At 45.7% G+C, this 20,593-nt stretch overlaps 1 protein-coding gene across 4 annotated transcripts in view; it reads right to left on the bottom strand.

Moving 5' to 3' along the window:
• Positions 1–41: 41 nt before the first annotated feature.
• The window catches only part of myrip (myosin VIIA and Rab interacting protein), an 81,367-nt gene continuing 60,815 nt past the window's right edge, over positions 42–20,593 (bottom strand). For 2 of the 4 annotated variants that reach the window (XM_035525912.1, XM_035525914.1), the window contains 12 exons: positions 18,866–18,946; positions 18,254–18,351; positions 12,500–12,580; positions 12,113–12,292; positions 11,182–11,365; positions 9,907–10,559; positions 7,709–8,776; positions 4,508–4,696; positions 3,164–3,325; positions 2,874–2,969; positions 2,497–2,557; positions 42–735 (listed from right to left, as the gene is read on the bottom strand). In XM_035525912.1, coding sequence (XP_035381805.1) covers positions 710–735; positions 2,497–2,557; positions 2,874–2,969; positions 3,164–3,325; positions 4,508–4,696; positions 7,709–8,776; positions 9,907–10,559; positions 11,182–11,365; positions 12,113–12,292; positions 12,500–12,580; positions 18,254–18,351; positions 18,866–18,946 — 2,879 coding nt within the window. In that variant the 3' untranslated portion in view covers positions 42–709. Of the gene's footprint in view, positions 736–2,496; positions 2,558–2,873; positions 2,970–3,163; positions 3,326–4,507; positions 4,697–6,864; positions 6,928–7,708; positions 8,777–9,906; positions 10,560–11,181; positions 11,366–12,112; positions 12,293–12,499; positions 12,581–18,253; positions 18,352–18,865; positions 18,947–20,593 lie in introns of all 4 variants that reach the window. The other 2 variants (XM_035525915.1, XM_035525913.1) reach the window with 2 other exon arrangements.

The raw sequence follows: 20,593 nt of genomic DNA, 5'->3' as shown, positions 1-20,593 counted from the left end.
TATATATATATATATATATATATATATATATATATATAACTTCAAACAGGTCCTGTGGCGATAACTTTTTCTTTAGTTTCTTCATAACATTTTAACGTACAACACTCTTACCAGATATGGTTCAGCCTATTTTGGGAACACAGATCATACACAATTTTTTGGGACATGTTACCAACACACAGAACTCCTAGAACGTTCTAGCAAACAGTAAGAAAAAAAGAGCCTGCAAACGGTAATGTTTGTTCCGTGTCCACAGTTACATACAGCGATTCTATGTCAGTAACTCTGATTATATTGACATTCTGTAAATATAACCTCTGTGATGGTTCGTAGAGGAGTATAGACTCCTTTAAGGCAGAGAGAGAATAACAGGTCTCAGGGGGAGCTGTAGCATAGCGGAGGTGCAGGGTTCAGTTCCATTTGTGGACTCAGGAGAAATGTCTTCACTGGAGAGGAAGAGTTCAAGCCAGGGGGCAGGGGGCGAGGGTGAGTGTTGGGTGGGGTTGAAGATGACCGATCATGGTAGTGGTGAGGCCAAGGACCAAAGTGTGAGATCAAGGCACAGGTGTGGAAGAGCCCGGTGGTCCTTTTGGTCAGAGCGAGTCGAGACGCAGAGCTGGAGGAGGAGGGGCATTCGGCGGCTGGGGGAGGACGTTGGGGTGCATCGCTGCCGTCACCATCATTGTCATCACGGCTGCAGAGATCTCCCCTACAATTTGGGATTGCTTTCTTTTTCTGTGGAGAAAGGAATGAACAAACATGCCCCATTAGGGGAGGTTCCCCACAGAGCTCAGCCATCAATGGCAGTCGTCAAGGACCTGCATTCTGCATGCTTTCATGTTTTCTCTGACCAACAACTCCTGATTCAAATCATCCACTAATTATCAAGCAATTCATCAGCAGGTTCAGGTGTTCCAGGATTGGGATTGAACACCTGCAGTCAGGGTCCCCGATATACCCAATTCATTTAACTTCAAACACACCAGAGCCAGATGTTTGCTGAATAAGTTTCAGATGTGTTGAGACCTGGAATAGAACCAAACAGGCTGGATGATGGACTTCAAACCTGACTGGGCTTTAATGCACAGACCTGTGGCCACTCATTCATGCACTTTATCAAACTGGGATCATAGGGAACAAACACCTCCACCACATCCACCCTAGAATTTCTATGGAAATGACAACTGAATATAGTGCATCAGCAGACAACATGCAACAGGTATCTTCTTATGAAAAGAGTGAGTGTAGAGCATAGAAAATTGAGAGGAGTAGTATAGCAGGCCATGCATGTAGTTAAAGACCATCGCGCAGTGCTCTGCAGGACCATCACGCAGTTCTTTGCAGGCCTATCACCTGGTAATCAATACGATTACGTGACCAAGTCTAACATTTCAATAAGCAATTTGTGCTTTGTAGCTGCCACTACAGGTGATGGAAGAAAAAGGAACAGTGAGTGAATCACGGTCATCAACATGGAGCAGAGCCAAAGGGAACCGGCGTTAATTAAAAAGGAGGCATTTTAGAAAGAGGTCTCTGAGAAAGAGAGAGTCAAAGGGAGACACTACTAGCCTAGTCTGTCTCTTTAATGGACAGTGTGTCTCTGTTTTTCTTAGGTTTTCATTCAAGCTGGTGCAATTAGTTGCACACCATTTCAGATGTCTCACACCTTTTCATTCCGTCTTCTTTTATTTCTGATTTTAATCAAAATGTGTATTAGGTGTAAGAACAGTTTTTCCCCCTCTTTTACTGTGATCAGCATCAGTTGAGGGAGGCAGGGGGAGGAGTTCCTTTCCTCTTAACCAGGGGAACGGTCGCCTTGGGGACCTTAGCATCGATCGACAAGCACGTGTGAACACACACAGCCACCATAAACCTTGGCGCATGGAGACTTTGATGACACAGACAGGCACAAGAAATGCACAGAATGGTGAACAAGGAAAATGGGTGCATGTCTGGTCGCTAATGGAACATTGCTTGACCGGATCCAAGCAGGAGGACATTCTGACTTAAACATGACTCATGACTTAACACAATGCTCAATTAAAAAAAAAAATCTAATGAACAAAATCTAGCATGTTAGTCTGAGGATTTACTAACACCATTATTAGATCACAGTAAAGCACTGGTACAGACTGTCAAATACTTCATTGGTAAATCAATTTGTATTGTAGTAGTTCCTCCACACAACATGCAACAACAAAGCCCAATTATCCAATAGAGGATGAACGAATCTTTTTACATCTGACATTTATGTACCAGACGTTAATGTACCATTAAAGTATAACATGCTACCAACAAAATCTCATTGACATGTTGAGAACATTCAGTCCTTTAGCTGATGCTGAAAGTGACTGACGTTAGTCAACTACATGTTAGATGTTGGCCTTCCCCAAAATGGTTTACACAAGGCCAACAACCATTGGCTGGGATGAAACCCACAGCTGCTCGACCCCCATTGGCTGGACAGGATGCAGAGGCGGGACAGAGTAGCAGTACCTGTGGCAGGTGGAGCAGGCAGCTTCCGCCTCAGCTGGCGTGAATAGTCTAGGGTCTGAGGCTGACATGAGACACACACCCAATCACAAACATACACACACCATTAAAATCCATTAAGACACACACTCCAAATAAACAGAACAAGCAGCAATGAACTTGCTACAGTTAAAACATTAAATAGCCCAATAGCCTACAGAGCAGTTATTTCCTGCAGGCCTGCATATAATTATACAGAATGATTAAACAGTGTTTTTCATTACAACCATAGTACTTATTCAACCATTAAAGCTGGGCAGCACTACTACTACTATTACTTAAAATACTAATTATTGGTGTTTTGTAGGCACTGGTGAAACAAGCCATTACAAGAAAGTCACCTTAGGTTTGGGCTTGAACTTGGAAAATCGTGAGCATGTAGACACATTCAGGCCGGCGTTTTTAAGTGCCGATATCCTTGCCTCGATGTCTGAGATCTAAAGGAAGCCAACAGGAGTGTGAGAAAGGTTTCTGCATGACCCACACACTGAAATCAACTTCACATTTTCGCAAACCCTTATTGAGTGGAAACACGGAAGTAAGCCAAAAATATAGCACGCACTCCCATGGAAAAGCACATCGTCACTCTCACTAAGGTACACACTTGAAGCACCTGTGGAGCTTGACACACCTGTAGCTCTGACTGTTGCACCTGAGCAGCGGCGGTGGCCACCTGGTCCTCCAAAAAAGCAAGTTCTGTTTCAGTGGTGCAGCTGCTGATGTTGCGAGCACAGTCCTCCAGCTCACTTAGCGCCCCCTCTAGGCCATACACTGCTCCTGCAGCCAGGTACACCTGAACATAGATCATAAATAAAAGACTGATGGCACATCACCTGGCTGTGATGGGCCATTAAAGTCATATAGTACTGCATTTTACTAATTTCATAGGGCTCACGCATATTAACATATATTTGTTAATTTGATGGACAGAAATAAATGCACCTGTAACAAGGTGGGTGGAGGGTGTGTGAACTCCGCTAGTGCAACGGGCATTTATGAACCCATTATGGCTTATATCACAGTTTGCACTTCCACCTCACCAGACCTGCTCTTATCGCAAATGCAAGTGGTATTTTGGCATTTTCCTCACTTTAAGCAGGCAAATAAAGACGTGTCCAATTTCTCACAACGTGATTCTGACCACAATCACCCCACTAAAAACAACCGATTTCATTTTTTCATAAGGAAAAATACTGTGACTATTAAATGTAAATCAAACAGCTGTTGTGACATTACACATGGAAAATTATATAATTTAAATAATTAGTCATATCACAATTATGTAAATATTAATTCATCATAGATTCATCACAGTGAACAACAACAACAAAACTGTTTGCTCATCAGTGAATTTTTGTTTTCCGCTGCTGCACGTTCACTGCAGTCACAAAACTTTCACTATGCTGTTGTCAGCTGATGCTCGACTTTAAAAGCCAGTAAGAGAAATTAATCTGACTGGGCATCACAGTGGAACGCCTAACCAAACCTGCAGATGCAGTCAACACAACCTCTGCTTGGAATTGCACATCAAAATAGCCAGCATCATTTCTGCCACACTCATGTGTCTGCACCGTGATCTTATCCTTTTTGCCTAGTGAATTCATCTCTGTGACCATCAGCAGTAATGCAGGGTTTGGACAATGACAAATGAAATACAGGTGATAATACACAAATTCTCAGTGTAGTCTGTATTATGAGGATCTTCTGTACTAACATTCATACGCAGCTGTTAAGGTAATAATGAAATGAAAATATGTAAAACAGCTCCAGCTCCGCTAGAAAGAATGTGCCCCGTCACATTGTGCCATGAAGCACACACACTGTGCCAGGTTCTTGAGTTTGGGACAGACCGTTCCAAACTGAAAATGAATGACATGATATTTTCTTGTCCATATGAACTGACCCTAAACGAAAGGATCCAAAATGGCTTAGAACTTTGAAAAGATGCTTCGTTATAGCGGATCTTGAATCTTACGTTTTCCTCCATCTTGGTGAGATGCTGGTCCAGTTTCTTACTGTCTGGGCCAGAGGAAAGGGGTGTGCCAGCTGGGGACTCAGAGAGGTTTTGAACTTTACCCTCTGCTTCCCCGATAAGTTCCTCTGTAGCGTTCAGGACCTTCAGAACCTCTGTGGTGATACTGCACAAAGAAGCGGCCGAATACTTCTGCTCCACATACACACCACATGCACACGCATCCATATGCGCAAAGACACACACACACACACACACACACACACACACACACACACACACACACGCATCCATATGCGCAAAAACACACACACACACACAAACAAACAGACACACACACACACACACACACACGGCCACACACACACACACACGCATCCATATGCGCAAAGACACACACACACACACACACACACACACACACACACAGACAGACCAGTAATCAGTAGACAAAAAGAAAGACTTGAAGGTAAATGGCATCCCATAAAATAAATGTTTATCTAAAATTCAATACAGCAATAATGACATTTTGCCTTGTAGTTATTTTACCACACAGAGACAGTGGCAATTAATTAATTATAGAGAAACCAGTGACCTGCAAATTATGACTGATCACTCAGTGTGGGGCATGTCTTTTACACGCTCATCCAGCTAGCCAGCCATGTCCCTCCCACACTCACACACACACACACACACACACACCTCAGAGTCATTGTATTTCTTTGTAGCTCTTCATGCTCAACATGTATAGTAAGAGGAAGGGGTGAGTGAAGAGAAAGAAGATAATGACCAAAGCCTCTCAGATCTCATGTACAACTTTACAGCAATAAAGTGAAGAGGACCATAAGACAACCATGAGTCATATGCAACCTCCCCCCCCCACACACACAGGTGCTCTTGCTTAGAGCAGCCTATCGGCACGTAAGCACATGCACCAGCACAAGACCCATCATTTTAAGTATCCTCTCCCAGAAACACCCAACACAAACAAACATACACCACAGCATATTCTGAAATGCTAGTCTATTTAGGAGGACTTCCAGAAAAGGTGTTTAGATGTTGGTGCCTTATGACTAAGACCTGCGTAAAAGACAGCAAGCACACGATGTGGATCAGATCAGAATGTGGACTTAGATCAGAATGAAAAGGGCCGAGACAAAAGATGGGCATGATGTGATGAGTAACCAGCACTTCACTGATCGATTAATGGCTGCCTGAAGCTTTCATCCATGAAAGTCCATTTGAGCCAAAGAACAAGAGCACACCAAGTTATGAAAGGAAACGCGCGTGCGTGTTCGTTCCTATGAAAGAGCACTGGAGTTATAGATGAGTGAGTAAGAACAGCATGTCCAACAGTGAGATTTCAATATTTAAAATAGGTAGAACTAGTGAAGGGCATAATACTGTTATCTTAGACAGACATGGTGAAAAACACACACACACACACACACACACACACACACACACACACACACACACACACACACACACACTTCCATTTGGTTTAGTTTAAAGATTGCAGGGTTATGATGGATGGTGTTCTGAGCTGAATAAGTGTTTTTGTGTTCTGCAACAGTTAGCTTTATGCTTGTTTAATGAGAAATTATTGATAGAATTCAAGGCTGCAGTTTGGAATGTTTTGACAAATGATCCAAACCAAGCAGAACAGTAATAACAATGATGACCTTCCAGTCATGAGAATGGGTGGGAACAGGCACTTCCACTCATCATAAGATTTCCATATGCTTTGGCTTGTGAGAGAATGCAGTCTCAACCAACCCATGTGTGCTTGCAGGAGAAACCTGTCTTTGCCACAACGTTTTGAAATTTTTCTTGCAGTAGCTTCAATTTCTGATTAAAAATATATCTCTGCAAAAGGAAGATCAAAGCATAGGATTTTGAAAATTCAGAATGAAAATTCACCACTCGGAGAATACAATAAGAGTTGTAGGTTCTGTAAGATTACTTTGTAAAGAGCCCATTCCAGAATTAGGTCCCATGGAATAGCAAAACAGGTAGGAGCTGGCTTGGTACCATGAGGGGAACTTCCATAATATTAGGCAGGCCGTTGTAATTCTATGGCTGATCTGTGTAAAATGTAAAGGAAGCAGCAGGTGAGCACGGACGCATGTTTTACTCACGCTCCAAACATTTCTGCAGAGGTTTCACCATTATTAGAGACAGAAAGACACAGTTAATGGATATTTATTCAAATCTCTCTCTTGCAACTTGCAGTGACTGCTGACTGACGCTATAAAGTCATCTTATATTTCATGGCGAGGTGGTTTTGAGTGATGGCAGGTGTGTCCAGGTGTGTGTGTGTGTGTGTGTGTGTGTGTGTGTGTGTGTGTGTGTCTCACCTGGTGCATGAAAGGGGAGAGCAACTGAACCTTCTCCTGAAGAGCACGGTCGGTAGCAGCCAAAAGCGAACAGGGCAACAGACAGCATGGGATAAAGGGAGGAGATGAGAGAGAGCATGGGGGAGAAAGAGAGATGGAGAAAGAGTAGTAAACAGTGAGAGAGAAAGACAAGACAAACGACAGATAAAAGATGTGACTACAGTGAAGTGGAGAGGAAGAGAAACAAAACATTGACATCGCAGGTGAGACATGGAGAGCGACGACAAAGGGACACGGAGGACTGAACAGAGCCACAAACAGGGAGGCAGGGAGGAGGTCACAGCCGCCGTGGGTTAATAAGGCCACGGCCATTTCTCAATCTGGATTAAGGGTCCCACGTTAATCTGTGAAAGATTTTAACCAGAGGCATGCTGCAGGTTTATACTTAGCCGGATGTGTGAGAGATTTTTTTTCTGGACGACATGCTAATCTTGTGCTTGCGCAGCTATTCACCGTCTCTCATCATACATGAGAAATGGCTACTAGTTCTCAAACGAAAAGGAACGAGGGTGCTGAAAGAGTACTTGAAGTGCGGTTAGTATGGAGAAGAATGCAGGAAGGTGGTTTTTTTTTTTTTTAAGTTTAGACATCATAGCAGTGATGGGATATTCCAACACCTTCTTGGGCTCCTTCCATCCGTACGCAGCACACTCTTTAAGGATAGATGTGGAAATCAAGTTAAACGAAACTGCTGCTTGTTTGCTTTCATCCGCCGAGGCCTTAAAGAGAAGAGTACATGCGGGGATGGGAAGAGTGGAGAGGAGATCCGACTCTCACGGAGTAGGCTCGCGCTTTCTCTGCTCACCTCAGTCGGGGGCGTTTGTTCCTCCAGCCTGCAGGGGGCGCTGTCTGCCAACGTGACTGCCGACCTCGTCCTCTTCATCTCACGCTCCTGCGGCCTTGTATCGGGGCCTCGCTCCGATTTGCTCCTCCTCATCACCGCCCTCCTCGCTCTCGCCCCGGTCGGCTCGTCTGCTTCGCTGTCCTCTTCCTCGCTCTCCTCTCTCGTTGGCGCAGCGTAGGATGCTACGCTGCCTGCTCTCCTCTCGCGCATGTGGGGTCTGGCGCCGGGGCCGCTTACGTGCGCCAGCGTCTGAAGCGCTCCCTCGGCTGCCCCGGACCTTCCTCCGCCCGTACTCTCCACCTCTCCGTCCTCCTCCGCTCGTCTCGCTTGCTCCCTTTTGACCCATCGTTCTCTCTCTCTCGGCATCTCCATCTCCCTGTTGACCTGCACCTTGATTTCTCGCTGCTTCTCGACATTTCTCGCTTGGTCTCTTTCTACTTGCCTGTACAGCTCGTGCTGTCTCGCCCTCGTTCTGTCTGTCTCCCTCTCCACATGTTGTGCTGCGTTGTTTGGGTCTCTCTCCAGCCACGCCTCGCTGGCGCTCTCTGTGTTCCTCTTCTCTGTCTTTCCTTCACTCTTACTCTCTTTCTGACCATCGCTTGGCCTCTCCATCTGTCTTGGTCGCTCACTTCCTTTCTCCCTCTCCTCGTCATCCCACCTTTTGCCAACTTTTCTGATTGGCTCATCCTCTGATGAGGTCATATCTTCCCTGCTGATTTGTCCAACTAGCTCAGAGAGTTTGGACTTCAGCTGCTGGTCCAAAGTGTCATTTCCAGTGGAGGCACTAAACTTGAGGCCTTGGTTGCTAGGCCCTATTTTACTGGTCTCAGCTTGGTGTTGAGTCAGAGGACTATTGGCCATAGAGTTGAGAGCTGTGTCCTGGTAGTCAGGTTCAGGCATCATGGCGCCAGAGGTCAAAAGGTAAGGTGGGGTGACGGTGTCTGGAGTTTGATAGTTGAAGTGGGGGTGAATCTCCTGGCTCTGCTGACGACGCAGTATCATGGCATTGAGCAAGAGGGCACTGTTCTCCTAGAGAGAGAGAGAACAAAAGGAAAAAAAACTTTTCATTTTATGCCAGCGAAAACAAACCAGTAACACTGCAATGTCTTTTTAGTCATTACACTCTTGAAAGTAACGCATCCAAATTATTGTGAGAGCGTGTTTAGTGTTTCGGGATCTCGTCACTGTTCATCGTGGTTTGTAAAGGTAGGCACACACCAAACTGACAGTGAAGAAGTGAAGCAAAGTGTAAATGAGTGAGGATCCCTTTCCATTAGCTCAGTGTCGCCCCTTGTCACGGGTGTACTAAACACACCATACAGATTCCAGCATGCATACATTCTTCGCCTGCACAAAAAAATAACAGAAAAGGGAACCACTGCTTCCTGAAGGCACAGGCTTCTTATAACGAGTATACTGAGCTCTGAGGCACTCGCATCTCCTCATAAGCGCCTTCCTTTCATTTAATTGCCTATGGTAACGTCAAGCTAAAATCTAGACAACTATCTGTTGTCTAGATAGTTAGCATAACAAAACTACTTTCAGGGTAGCGAAGTAAAATATTAGCACACTGTCTCAGTAGATCAAAAAAAAAAAAAAAACTAATCCCGTTTATGTCTATTATCTTGTTTTAAGTCAAATTTAGACTAAACTGCAGAAAACTCTCTCAAAGCCGATTGCTGACGCCAATTCAACATGCACTATCGGCCAGAACAGCACTGACGAAGACCACCTGGAACCACCGACGTGGAACACAGCACATTAAGCGCGGCCGTCGGTCAGTCGCCGACGCCTTCTGACGGCTGTAGTTACGTGAGCTTGACGGTAGTGAAACCATGTGCCTGTGGTGCCCCCTTGTGGTGTAAGAAAATTCACCCAAGTATGTTTTTCAACAATGTTTGCAGTCCTGGTACTGGGCTTCTCCCAAACTTCAGAGATCGGTGTATTTACAAATCTTAATACTGCATATTCTAATTAAATATCTCTATGTTTTGAATGAGAAAGAGGGAGAGGACCACAGTAGTATATACAAGTACTGTGCAACACTGGATACAGAATTGAACAATACTACTGCTGATGACAGCAAGCGCTGCTTTTATCAGCAATGAATACAGCACTAAGTAATAGGAAAGAATGTTGAGTGCTGCGGTTTTTCTCACCGCTGTGGCAGTCGTGTATAATGCACTGTGTGCACAGCTGTGCTCATCCAGCTCACGCTTGCTCCGCCTCCGCCGCCGGAACCGCCTGATTTGCTCGCTCTGCTCTTCCCCTTCGCTGCTATCCCCGCGCACCCGGGGGTTAAAGTTCACGTCCAGGGTGTCGGACGAGACCGTGACCGCAGGCGGGTGTCTGTAGGGCAAATAGGGAGCGTACGGTGGATGAGGTTCGGCAGGTCCTTTTCTACCCTCCTGGGGGTAGTTACAAGTGGGCTCGCACGCTTGCCCGGGCGGCTCTGCCGAGGCCTCTGAATCCGAGTTGAGGGTCTCCGTGTTGGTGTACTGGCCCGAGGAGGGCGACGTGGCGGGCTGGCGCAGCGGGGCGCATGGCCACTCTGGCTCGTGCTGCGGGTCCGTGTAATACGTCTCGTCGGAGAGGCGGCGACGAATCTGCAGCAGGGCCATGCCCCAGCCGCCCTGCTCGCCAGCCTCGGAGTCAGAGCCAAGCTCATCGTACGCAGACACCACGCCAGACTCCTTCTCCAGGACGTTGAACACCAGGCTCTTGCGCTTGGTCAGCAGACTCGGCCGGGAATGCTGCGAGGTCTGCAGGGCCATCCAGTTGCCATCCGGGGACTGCAGCACAGACGAGGCGTCTGTGAGAGACACACACACGCGCACACACACACACACACACACACACACACACACACACACTAAAAGGGTAAACAGGACACTCTGCACACCTGCTTAAGGAGGGAGAGACTCACTTCACACTCACAAAAGAAGACAGAGGATCTACTGAAGGAGATGAGCATCATCATAAGCAACACAGGGACGTTATTGACTTAATCCTTGAAACGATGTCCCACCGGTCCTGACCCATGTGTAGTGGAATACTGGACCAGTAACTGCTACATTGACAGATTAAGGAGGTAGAATCTTCTTTGACATCCTAGTTGCATCTTAATTGCAAGTTTGATGCTGAGAACTGCAAAGAGGGCATTTGACTTCATCCTGGTGTTCCTGAAACCACTCCTGAGTGTGTTTAACACTGTATGATAGCATTATCCATCTGGAAAAGCAAGAGTGTTTGCACCGCAGGGTACACATGTTCCTATAAAAACAGTCCCATATCTCCTGGCCATTCTATCACCGTGCAGAGCAATCATGCAAATTTAAAATATGAAAGCACGTTGTATACGGGTACCTCCAAGTATCTTTGGCAGTGTGTCACTGTGTATTTCTGTGTGCGTGTCCGTGAGTGTGTGAACCTACTGGAGTTGTCCAGGCGGTCCACGCTTTTCCAGCCTGGCACAGAAGCACGGGACTCTCTACGGAGGGAGGAGTAAAGCTGGATATGTGGCTCCTCCCCTGGCTCTGCCCCTCCGGCTGTCTCATCAGCCTCTGGGGCTTTGTCTGGAGACTCATCACTTGTCAGGGAAAAGGCAGATTGGGACCTCTAAACACACACACGCATGCACGCACACACAATCGAGCATCAACACAATGATCAACAGAGATACTGTTCAGTGAACGTGCCGACACACCAAAACCCACCCACCAGATCTGCGTAAAAATCTTTAACTCCAATTCCACGTTCCCCAACACCAACTGTCAATAAAATGTCCATTAAAATAGAGGACAAGAACAAAGTCCTTTCCAACCCTGACTCATGCCAATGTGGCTTAGAACTAATATTAATGGCTCCTGAAATGTTTTCAAATTCCCATTAATCTCAACATAGATTTTTTCAAGTAAAAAACCCTAAAGCCTCTTTTCTGAACATTTCAGTGACCAATTTTTCAGTCTTGTAAATCATGAGTGAAGGCTGTATATATAAAAAAAACTTTACCAGTAGAGGGCACCAGAAACATACATTTCCCCTTAAAACCTGCCTCGAATGAGAACAGATTTACCAGGAGACCTGGATAGTGTTAATGTGCGAGAATGACTGTCTGTATAGCCTTCTCATAGACAAAATAAAAATGAGACTGAATAAAAATATATAAGTAGGAAGGTGCGCTTTTCTCTATGTGTGGGAGTAGACTTGTATGCATTATATGTATAATGATTTTTTTAAAAGCAGGGCTATTTTGAAATGACGTGTGTGTATGACTCATCTTCTGTGAGCTGGTCAATCAGAAAGAGAGAGAGTGTGTGTGTGTGTGTGTGTGTGTGTGTGTGTGTGTGTGTGTGTAGGTTTTACCCAGGTGTTCTTGAGGCAGGCCTGGGCAAGATTGCTGTGCTGTGCAGTGGCGTGTGTGTCCTGTGCTGACAGGTGCATGCTTGATGCAGAGATTGGGGACAGAAGTCCACTGTTCTGAGCCTGAGACCAAACAAAGTCATATTCTGCCTGCATCTCTGAACGCTTCCCTCTGTGAATGATCTGCAGACAGAGTGGGGGAGAGAGAGAGAGAGAGAGAGAGAGAGAGAGAGAGAGAGAGAGAGAGAGAGAGAGAGAGAGAGAGAGGGTGAAAGTGAAAAGGATATTGGATATGGAGAGAGAGAGAGAGATGATATTATTGCCTTTTATTATATTGTATTACTAAAGTGAAATATGTTCAGTAAGACCCCCAGGTAAAAACGCGCTCACTTTTTGGACGATGGTGGTCGCGAGCTCGTCTATGAGCTCCTCTCGGTGATCCCGTAGGTAGCGGGCCTCATTCTGTTTCTCCTACAGGGACAGAGAGGGACAGACACACAATCAATAAAAGATTAATTGCAGGCAGCACGTCTATTTTTTTTTTCTAAGAAAAAAGACAGATTGGTGATTAAAAGTGGAATGATGAAGGATGAAGGGGGTAAGTGGTATATACTGCAGTGCACGGATCTGTTAGACGGAGCCAACTGTCTACATGTCCATTGCATCTTGCTGCCTTCATGCATTCATGTCAGCTGTCTTGCTCTCTTGCTTTAATGGGTGTCCTATCAGCTGAACACCTGTGGATATCCGTCACCGGTTTTCTTTGATGATGGTCAGAGTATGGAAGAAAGGCATTATCCTCAAGGAGTGGAGAAGAGCAGAGAAGATTTTTTGAGAATGGTTCTTTGTGGATTGAACCGTTTTGCTCTACAGGGCTTCAGTCTATAAGACTCTTAGTATGATTGCAATGCGCCAGTGTCCACGCGAAGTGAATAAGTATATGATACATCGGTGCAAAAAAAGCAGGGATTTCAGGTTTTGCAGATTGCATGGAGCATAGCAGTATAAGCTGGCATCAGATTCAGACAGTGACGAAAGAGCGTAGGGACCTACATGTGGCTTTTTTGGGTTAATGCATTTGGCTCGGTACTGCATAGTCTCTTTTGGAAGGCAATGAGGTTCTGCCAGGTACTGGAGAGGATTACTATTCTGGTTAATGCTTATTCTGAAGATATACGGGAAATTGTTTGATCGAATGAGAACTGTTACCTTCTACAGTATAGTGGAGATGTCCATTAGGAGTTTAGGTAGATGGTATAGTGCAGCATTTATTGATAAAGAGCCAGTTGTGGGGACAAAGACAGAAGTGGTGAAGGCTACTAAGAACAACGAGAAATTATTTTTACCAGGTAAACTGAAATTGTGGCACCTCCAGATTGGCTTGCTGCCTCGCATCAGATGACGGTTTACGTGGCCACAATCACTGAAGCAGAGAGGCTTGAGAGGATCGCGGACAAGGCTGTAAGGAGGCGGCTAGGGCTGCCGTGCTGTTTAAGTAGTGCGGCATGGTACGGGAGAGGCTCGCTGGAGCTACCGCGGACACGTCCGGTTAAGCGATTTAAATGTGCTAAGGCATAAGAGGATTTTGTTGGGGTTCGAGGGTGTGCTGATTAAAAGCAGTGGCTTCGGTCACCAAAGCAGGGAGAGAGTGGCAGCGCAGTGAGCCAAGAGCGTATTAGAGGTTATGGACGCGGCCGGGCTGCGAAGAACGGGGCTCCGGTCAGGTGATTTGTGGTAAGATTTTAATAAGGCTAGATAGCCAGACAGAAGGTGAACGATGACTCTTTTTATTAGTGAACAGCAAGAGGAAGGAAGGCACACAACAGTGGCTTTTCAAGGCCAGTGGCTTCAGAGAAACCTGGTGAGACTTGCTGGTAATGGATATGAGTTGTAGTAAATTTTTGCTTGGAGTGACTTACAATGTCCTTCCAACTCTACAAAACCTTGGACAGTGGGCAGGTGAAGAGCCTAGTTGTAAATTGAAGCTTGTAGGGTTAGTTTGTTGCAGGGATTATCTACACAGAGACATAAATCAGTTACTTGGCTCATTAGCAGGTTTCTTTGATAATAAGCACATAATTAACTCAACTCTTTATCTAGTAGTGAAATGAATAGTGATTAGGTTTGTGTGTGAGGGTATTGGAGAGTGAGTGCAGGCTACAAGTACTGGTAGATGGGCTGAAGTGAGAGATCGGAAATTGGTTGCAGATGTCGGTAAGAAACTACTCTTTCCACCGAGTACTGCTTTACCTACGCTGCGGCTGGACAAGGCATTGCAGTCGGACAGTAAATGGATAGTTTTATTTTATAGAATTAAATCCATTTGAAGCTTTTGAAAGGAAGAAGCTGCAGATTTGGTAGCTGAGGTTAGAGATTGTGGATGGCAGGCATTTTTAAAGCCAGTGGGGACAGGCGCTACAGGGTCTGTAAGTCTGCAAATCTTTGTTTGCGAAATTTGGTTTTAGAGACTGTGAACTAAGGGGTGCTGTGAAGGAGTTCTTGGAAGTACAGAACGATGCAAAAGGCTTTTGCCACCATGAGATTTGTTGTTTGAGGAATGGTATAATAACCATATCATTATTTCTGATAACTCAAGATGGCGGTGCTCCAGATGGCAGCGGCTACTCCAGCTCCTGTTTTATGTCAAACATTATGTTTTATGTTATGCATTTTATGTTAAACATACTTTCTACTCAAAAATGGACATGAGAATGGTCTACAGTTGCAGTACTTAGAATTCAAACGTCTGGCCAATCCAGCAATCGACCAAGGAAGTTATTTGTCACAGAGTCCAAAACACTCAGCGAACAAGGAATCTTGCCTCTACAAGAGCCAGAGGCCTGCACAGCAGTGGCTCCATCTACAAACAGGGCTGGACACAGGCAGCGTCCCAAGAGCATGAGAGCAGACATTAGCGCAAGGATGAGGAGGAAAGCTTTGACACGCGCTTACATCAATCCCTTTATCCAACATTAGATCACTGGAAAATAAAATGGACTATCTGAGAGTGGAATTGAACACCCAACACAAGGTGAGGAACTGCTGCTTTCTCATTTTCCCTGAAACATGGCTGAACACCACAATAGCTGATAACACCATTAGCAGGGGGGGGGGGGGGGGGCGCTCTGTAAGAGCCTTTGGTGCAGCACTCAGTCACTCAGCAGGAACTCTCAAGGTGGTTGGAATTTGCATTTATGTAAACAATGGCTGGTGCATGAACACAAAAGATTCCCAAACGTCTATATTACGGCGACATATTTCCCCCCAGATGCCAACAAAGCAGAAGCCTTGTCTATACTGTAGCTACCAGACACAAAATGCTAACCCAGACTGCGCACATGTTATCGCTGGGGACTTCAACCAAGTCAACCCAAAATCAGTATTGCCCAACTACTACCACCACCACCATGTAGATTTCGCAAACAGAGGGCAAAACATACTGGACCAGGTCTACCCAAATGTAAAGCAGGCACATAAAGCCATCCCTCACTCCTCATCTTGGAAGTTGGGCCCATCCCTCCGTCATGTTGACCCCAGCATAAAGGCAACTGATAACTAGGAGCAAACCAGCAGTAAAGCAGATAAGATCCTATCCAGATGGAGGAGTGTCAGCACTCAGTATAGATTGGAATATGTTCAAAGAGGCAGTCATGTCTGATCTTCTCACCAATATAGAGATTGTGACAGGGTTCATATCAATGTGTGTGGATGATGTGAACATCATAAACATCACTACACTCGCAATCCCAGAGCTATGGCTCACTAGGGAGATGCGTAGGAACCCGAAAGCAGGGAATGACACTTTCAAGTCAGGAGACAAAGATGCACCAAGATCTGTGAAAGTGAACCTGATTTGTAGAGTGAAGGCAGCTAATCGAGCATACGGACAGAAAATACAGAACCGGTTTATAAATGATCCAACGGGCTTATGGCTAGGCATTCAGACCATTACAGACTACAAACACCATGCATCACAATGTAATGACAGCACTGAATTTCTTAATGAACTCAACTCATATTTCGGAGAAAACAGCAAGAACTCCCCAGAACCTGGAAGGTGAGTAACTACACCTAGATTCAGATGATATCAGAAAGACCCTTGAAAGTCACAGAGAGCAACAGGCCCAGACAACATACAAGGAAGAGCACTCTGGGAATTAGTGGGCCATTTAAGTTCTCACAGATATATAAACACCTCTCTGGATCAAGCCATAGTTCCAAAGTGCTTCAAGACCACCACACACACCAAAGAAATCACCAGCAACATCTCTAAACAAATACTGCCCTATAGCATTCACCCATATCATATTGAAGTGCTTTGAAAGGCTCATAATAGACCATGTAACTTCCAAAATTCCAAACCGCAACACGTGACAAACTCCTATACACATATCGACGAAAGCACTCCACTGACAACACCCTAGCAGTGTAACATAGCAAAACACCTAAAAAAACAAAACAGTTACAAAGACAGTGTGTGGCTGCTTTTTATAGACTTCAATACAATAATTTCTCAGCACCTAATGAAGAAGCTGGACTCACTAGGCATTGAAACTTCACTATGTGATTGGATATTGCAGTTCCGCACAGACAGACTGCAGTCTATATGAGTTGGAACAAACAAATCGAGACCCGTCAACATAAGGACATGGGAGCCTCTGGGCTGCGTCTTGAGCGCCCTACTGTTCACTCTGATGACTCATGACTGCCAGGCAAAGTCCAACAAGAACCACAAATAATAATGACAATAGTGGTGGGCCTCAGTTAGCAAGGATGATGAATCAAGCTACAGGGATTAGTTGAACCAACTTGTGGCATGGTACGAGGATAACAACTCGCTGAACATAAACAAAACTAAAGAAACCAAAGCTGACTTCAGGAAGAAATGCATGGAGTACATCCCTCTCACAATACAAGGCAAACCAGTGGGTCAGGTAAGCAGCACCAATTTCTTTGGAGTATGCACCACGGATGATCTGAACTGCAAAACTCACGCCATCTCCACTGTGAAAAAGCACAGCAGTACCTCCACTTCCTCAGGAGGATGAGAAGAGCTAACCTACCTCTTCTGATCCTAACAGCATTTCACAGAGGCACCATAAAGAGCATCCAAGGGAGATCACACATGTAATTATCATGTCTAATATGGCAGAGCCCAGATGGGACCGGTGGCACCGAGGCTGGGTACAGCATTAGCCAGTGGGAAGGACAATAAGGACTGTATAGGTCAGGAAGTAATTGGCTATGCAGGGGAAGCACAGTGGGTAAATATTTGATGAACTGTATAGTTGCTGTTGGTGTAATGCGTAAAGTCCATATGGGACTTGGAAAGTTGGGAGTGGGGCTGGGTACAGCCTTAATCACCAGGGTGGCCACTGTGGGTTTATGTCTAAAAGGCGTGTATGCCGCTGGTGACTTTGGAGCAGAGTGAGGCTGGGATGCTAGACCTCACTGCTGAGCCTTCTGGAGGCATTACGGCCTTAATTCAGCAAAACACTGATAACAAACTCTATGAAGAGTTTGTCATATGGTTGCTGTATGAAGTGAATGGGCTGGGCGTTATGTGAAACCAATGGTTTAGCATAGGATATGTGACATCTTATCCTGTGTGTTTTACAATTATTTGGGACTGGAGAGATTGCTGAATACAACTGGTGGGTCTGTATGCCATGAACTGCATGTTTCTAACTATCCAGAAGCAAGTCATGAAGGGCTTGATCTGATGCAGTAAACTGGGTATGTGACAGCAGTGGAAAAAAAAACTAAAAGATGGATAGGTGGATATATGGAGAAGGTGGATTATCTGAACGGTGTTTGGGTGGGTGGCTGAATTGAGAGAGTGGATGCAAAGAGAGGGTGGATATATTGACAGTTTGGATTAGTAGAAGGGTATATGTGTGGGTGGATGTACTGAAAGGCTGGATTAGTGGACAGGTGTGTGGATGTTTGGGTGGAGTAGTGTATGGCTGTGTGGGTGTATTGAGAGGATGGATTAGCGTATGATTGGGTGGATGTATTGGGGGGGGGGTTGTCAGTAGGGTATATGGCTAGCTGGATGTATTGAGAGGGTGGATAAGTGTATGATTGGGTGGATACACTGCGAGGGTGGATTAGTGTATAGGGGGATGATCTTGAGGGCCGAACCAGGCTGTCCCTGTAGCTCTCTGCTTTAGTGATAGCCTCCTCTATGGCTTCCTCAGCAACACGCAGGGCAACAGTGAGCGTATCCGCCATGCTGTGACCTACACACACACACACACACACACACACACACACACACACAGTTTGACTTTCACATACAGATGGTGACATTTATTAAACAGGATATACCCTACAGGACTGTCTCTTTGTGAAGTGTGCCTTTCCTTTGCCCTCTGAGAGTTAAGGGGTGTGTGTGTGTGTGTGTGTGTGTGTGTGTGTGTGTATTTGTGTGTGCATGTGTATGTGTGTGCACACAGATTTTTGTTTTGGTTGTTCCATTTCTTTTACAATTGTTATCTCAAGTGTTCTCATCATTACACTGCTTCAGCAAACACTTGATTGTCAAGAGCTCAATCTTGATGCCCGAAAGCGAACGCACAATGCTCACATCACCTAATGAAAAACAGAACTTACACAGCAGTGAGCCCCTCCCTCCCTCCCAATTGCATGGAGGTGCAGTATCGCAGGCTGACCCAGGTTCACGAACCCAGTCTCCTCTAGAGCGGCTTCCCACGCACACATCAGACAGAGACCCTGCTGGACTCCAGGGCTTACCTTCGCTCTGCCTGTAGAGGGTGGAGTCACTACCACATGCACTGCCATCGTTCTCATTACTGCCCTCGGGAGCGCTGCCCTCTGCAAACAGGGAGGGAGGGAAAGAGAGAGAGAGGGAGGCGCGGAGAGACAGAGGGTGGGAAGGGAATCGGAAAGAGATCGAGATTAATATGCACTTTGATTTATGAGATGGTACATCACCATCCTAAAAGCAATCGGTCCAGAGTGGGGAGAGAGAAGGTAGTGGAGAGAGGAAGTAAGCTAGGAAGGGGAATACAGTACATATATGCCACTTCTATAAGCCGTACGTCTGTAGTTAAGGACATCAGCTAGAGTTCCGTGGTCCTCTCCCTTCCCGAGGAGTGCGTTTGTCCTGCCGAGCACCCCACGGGAGAAGTGCTCTTTGCCTCTGCTCATGGTGTGTTCGAGCCCCTGTGCCATGCTACCTCACCGCACAGTTGAGGCAGCCAATTAAAGGGTTTAATTAACAGCCTGAGCATTTTATCTACAGGCTCCACAGTAAATGCTGGATCTAAAAACAGGTTAAGGGAAGTCTGCTGATTTTAGGGGATGCTGAGAAAATGACGGATATGCTTATGGACACTGAATCTTCAGGAGTGTATCTGATTTGCAGGCTACCGCGTAGTTGTGCCCATGCCCATGCATACACACACGACTACCAACACATCTAGTGGTACTTAAGGTGTGTCTAAATCTTGAACAACAGATGTGAGTGCACACAGTAGGTGGCACACAAGAAGAATGACACAGAAGGACAGAAATTCGGATACAGGTCTATACATGGAGAGCTACCAAAGCATGCATGCAAGCACTGACTGATCAAAAGAAAACAAACAAACAAATCTTACTGACACTTGGCCACTTGGCACAAAATGCAAATGAAATGTACACATGTGGGCAGGCACATTCTGGCTCTACATCTATAACGGATATGCTACCGAGGCCATGCAGAACCACATAGTCTCACACAGACAAACAGAGAGAGAGAGAGCGAGCGCGAGCGAGCGAGAGAGTGTAGAGAATGTGGCTGAAAATCACTGACGCGAAGGCACAGTGCTTCATTAACGGAAGTGTGAGGCTTAAACATAAGCCGACCCTGAAAATCATCAGAGTACAATCAAAACAGCAATGCATGACCGTGCAGTCACCTCTGCCTCCATGCATCCCAAAAGAAGTACTCATCCAATATCACCATGGCGACAGTGCAGCCCGAGACCACTGCAACTCCCGTCAGTCAGTGCTGTGCTTGGAGCCGGAAGACAGCACACAGCTGTCTAGACAGTAGGGGATTCCAACAAGAGTCAGAACACGCATGTGTTTTCGGACTGATTCTGTTGCGGACCGCAAACTGTGCACGGGCACATGCAGGAGTGGCACTCCGTGTATGACACATTGCCTATTTTCACACTCCGGACATGGCTGCCATGGTAGGATATCTGCTACCTATGGACAAGACAACTATCCACAGGAAGTGGTTCCAAACTGGTCCACCATTGTCTAGTTGTAATTGCGAAGGAGGGGATATGGGCTGATAACCAGGTTGGGCCTCCCCAGACCAGAAGTGCAGCAGTTTGAAAGGAAGAAATTTTGACTAGGAACATAATGGTGTGTTTTGGATAGTCCAGTTCTTTTTTCCAATTACACAATGCTACGGTAACATTAACCCTCTCCTTTCTCACTGAATATGGCCAAAGTAAACCTAGTCCA

This window comes from Electrophorus electricus, chromosome 5 (genome assembly GCF_013358815.1).
Source record: "Electrophorus electricus isolate fEleEle1 chromosome 5, fEleEle1.pri, whole genome shotgun sequence".
Classification (NCBI taxonomy): domain Eukaryota; kingdom Metazoa; phylum Chordata; class Actinopteri; order Gymnotiformes; family Gymnotidae; genus Electrophorus; species Electrophorus electricus.
This window is presented reverse-complemented; position numbering and strand designations above follow the sequence as displayed.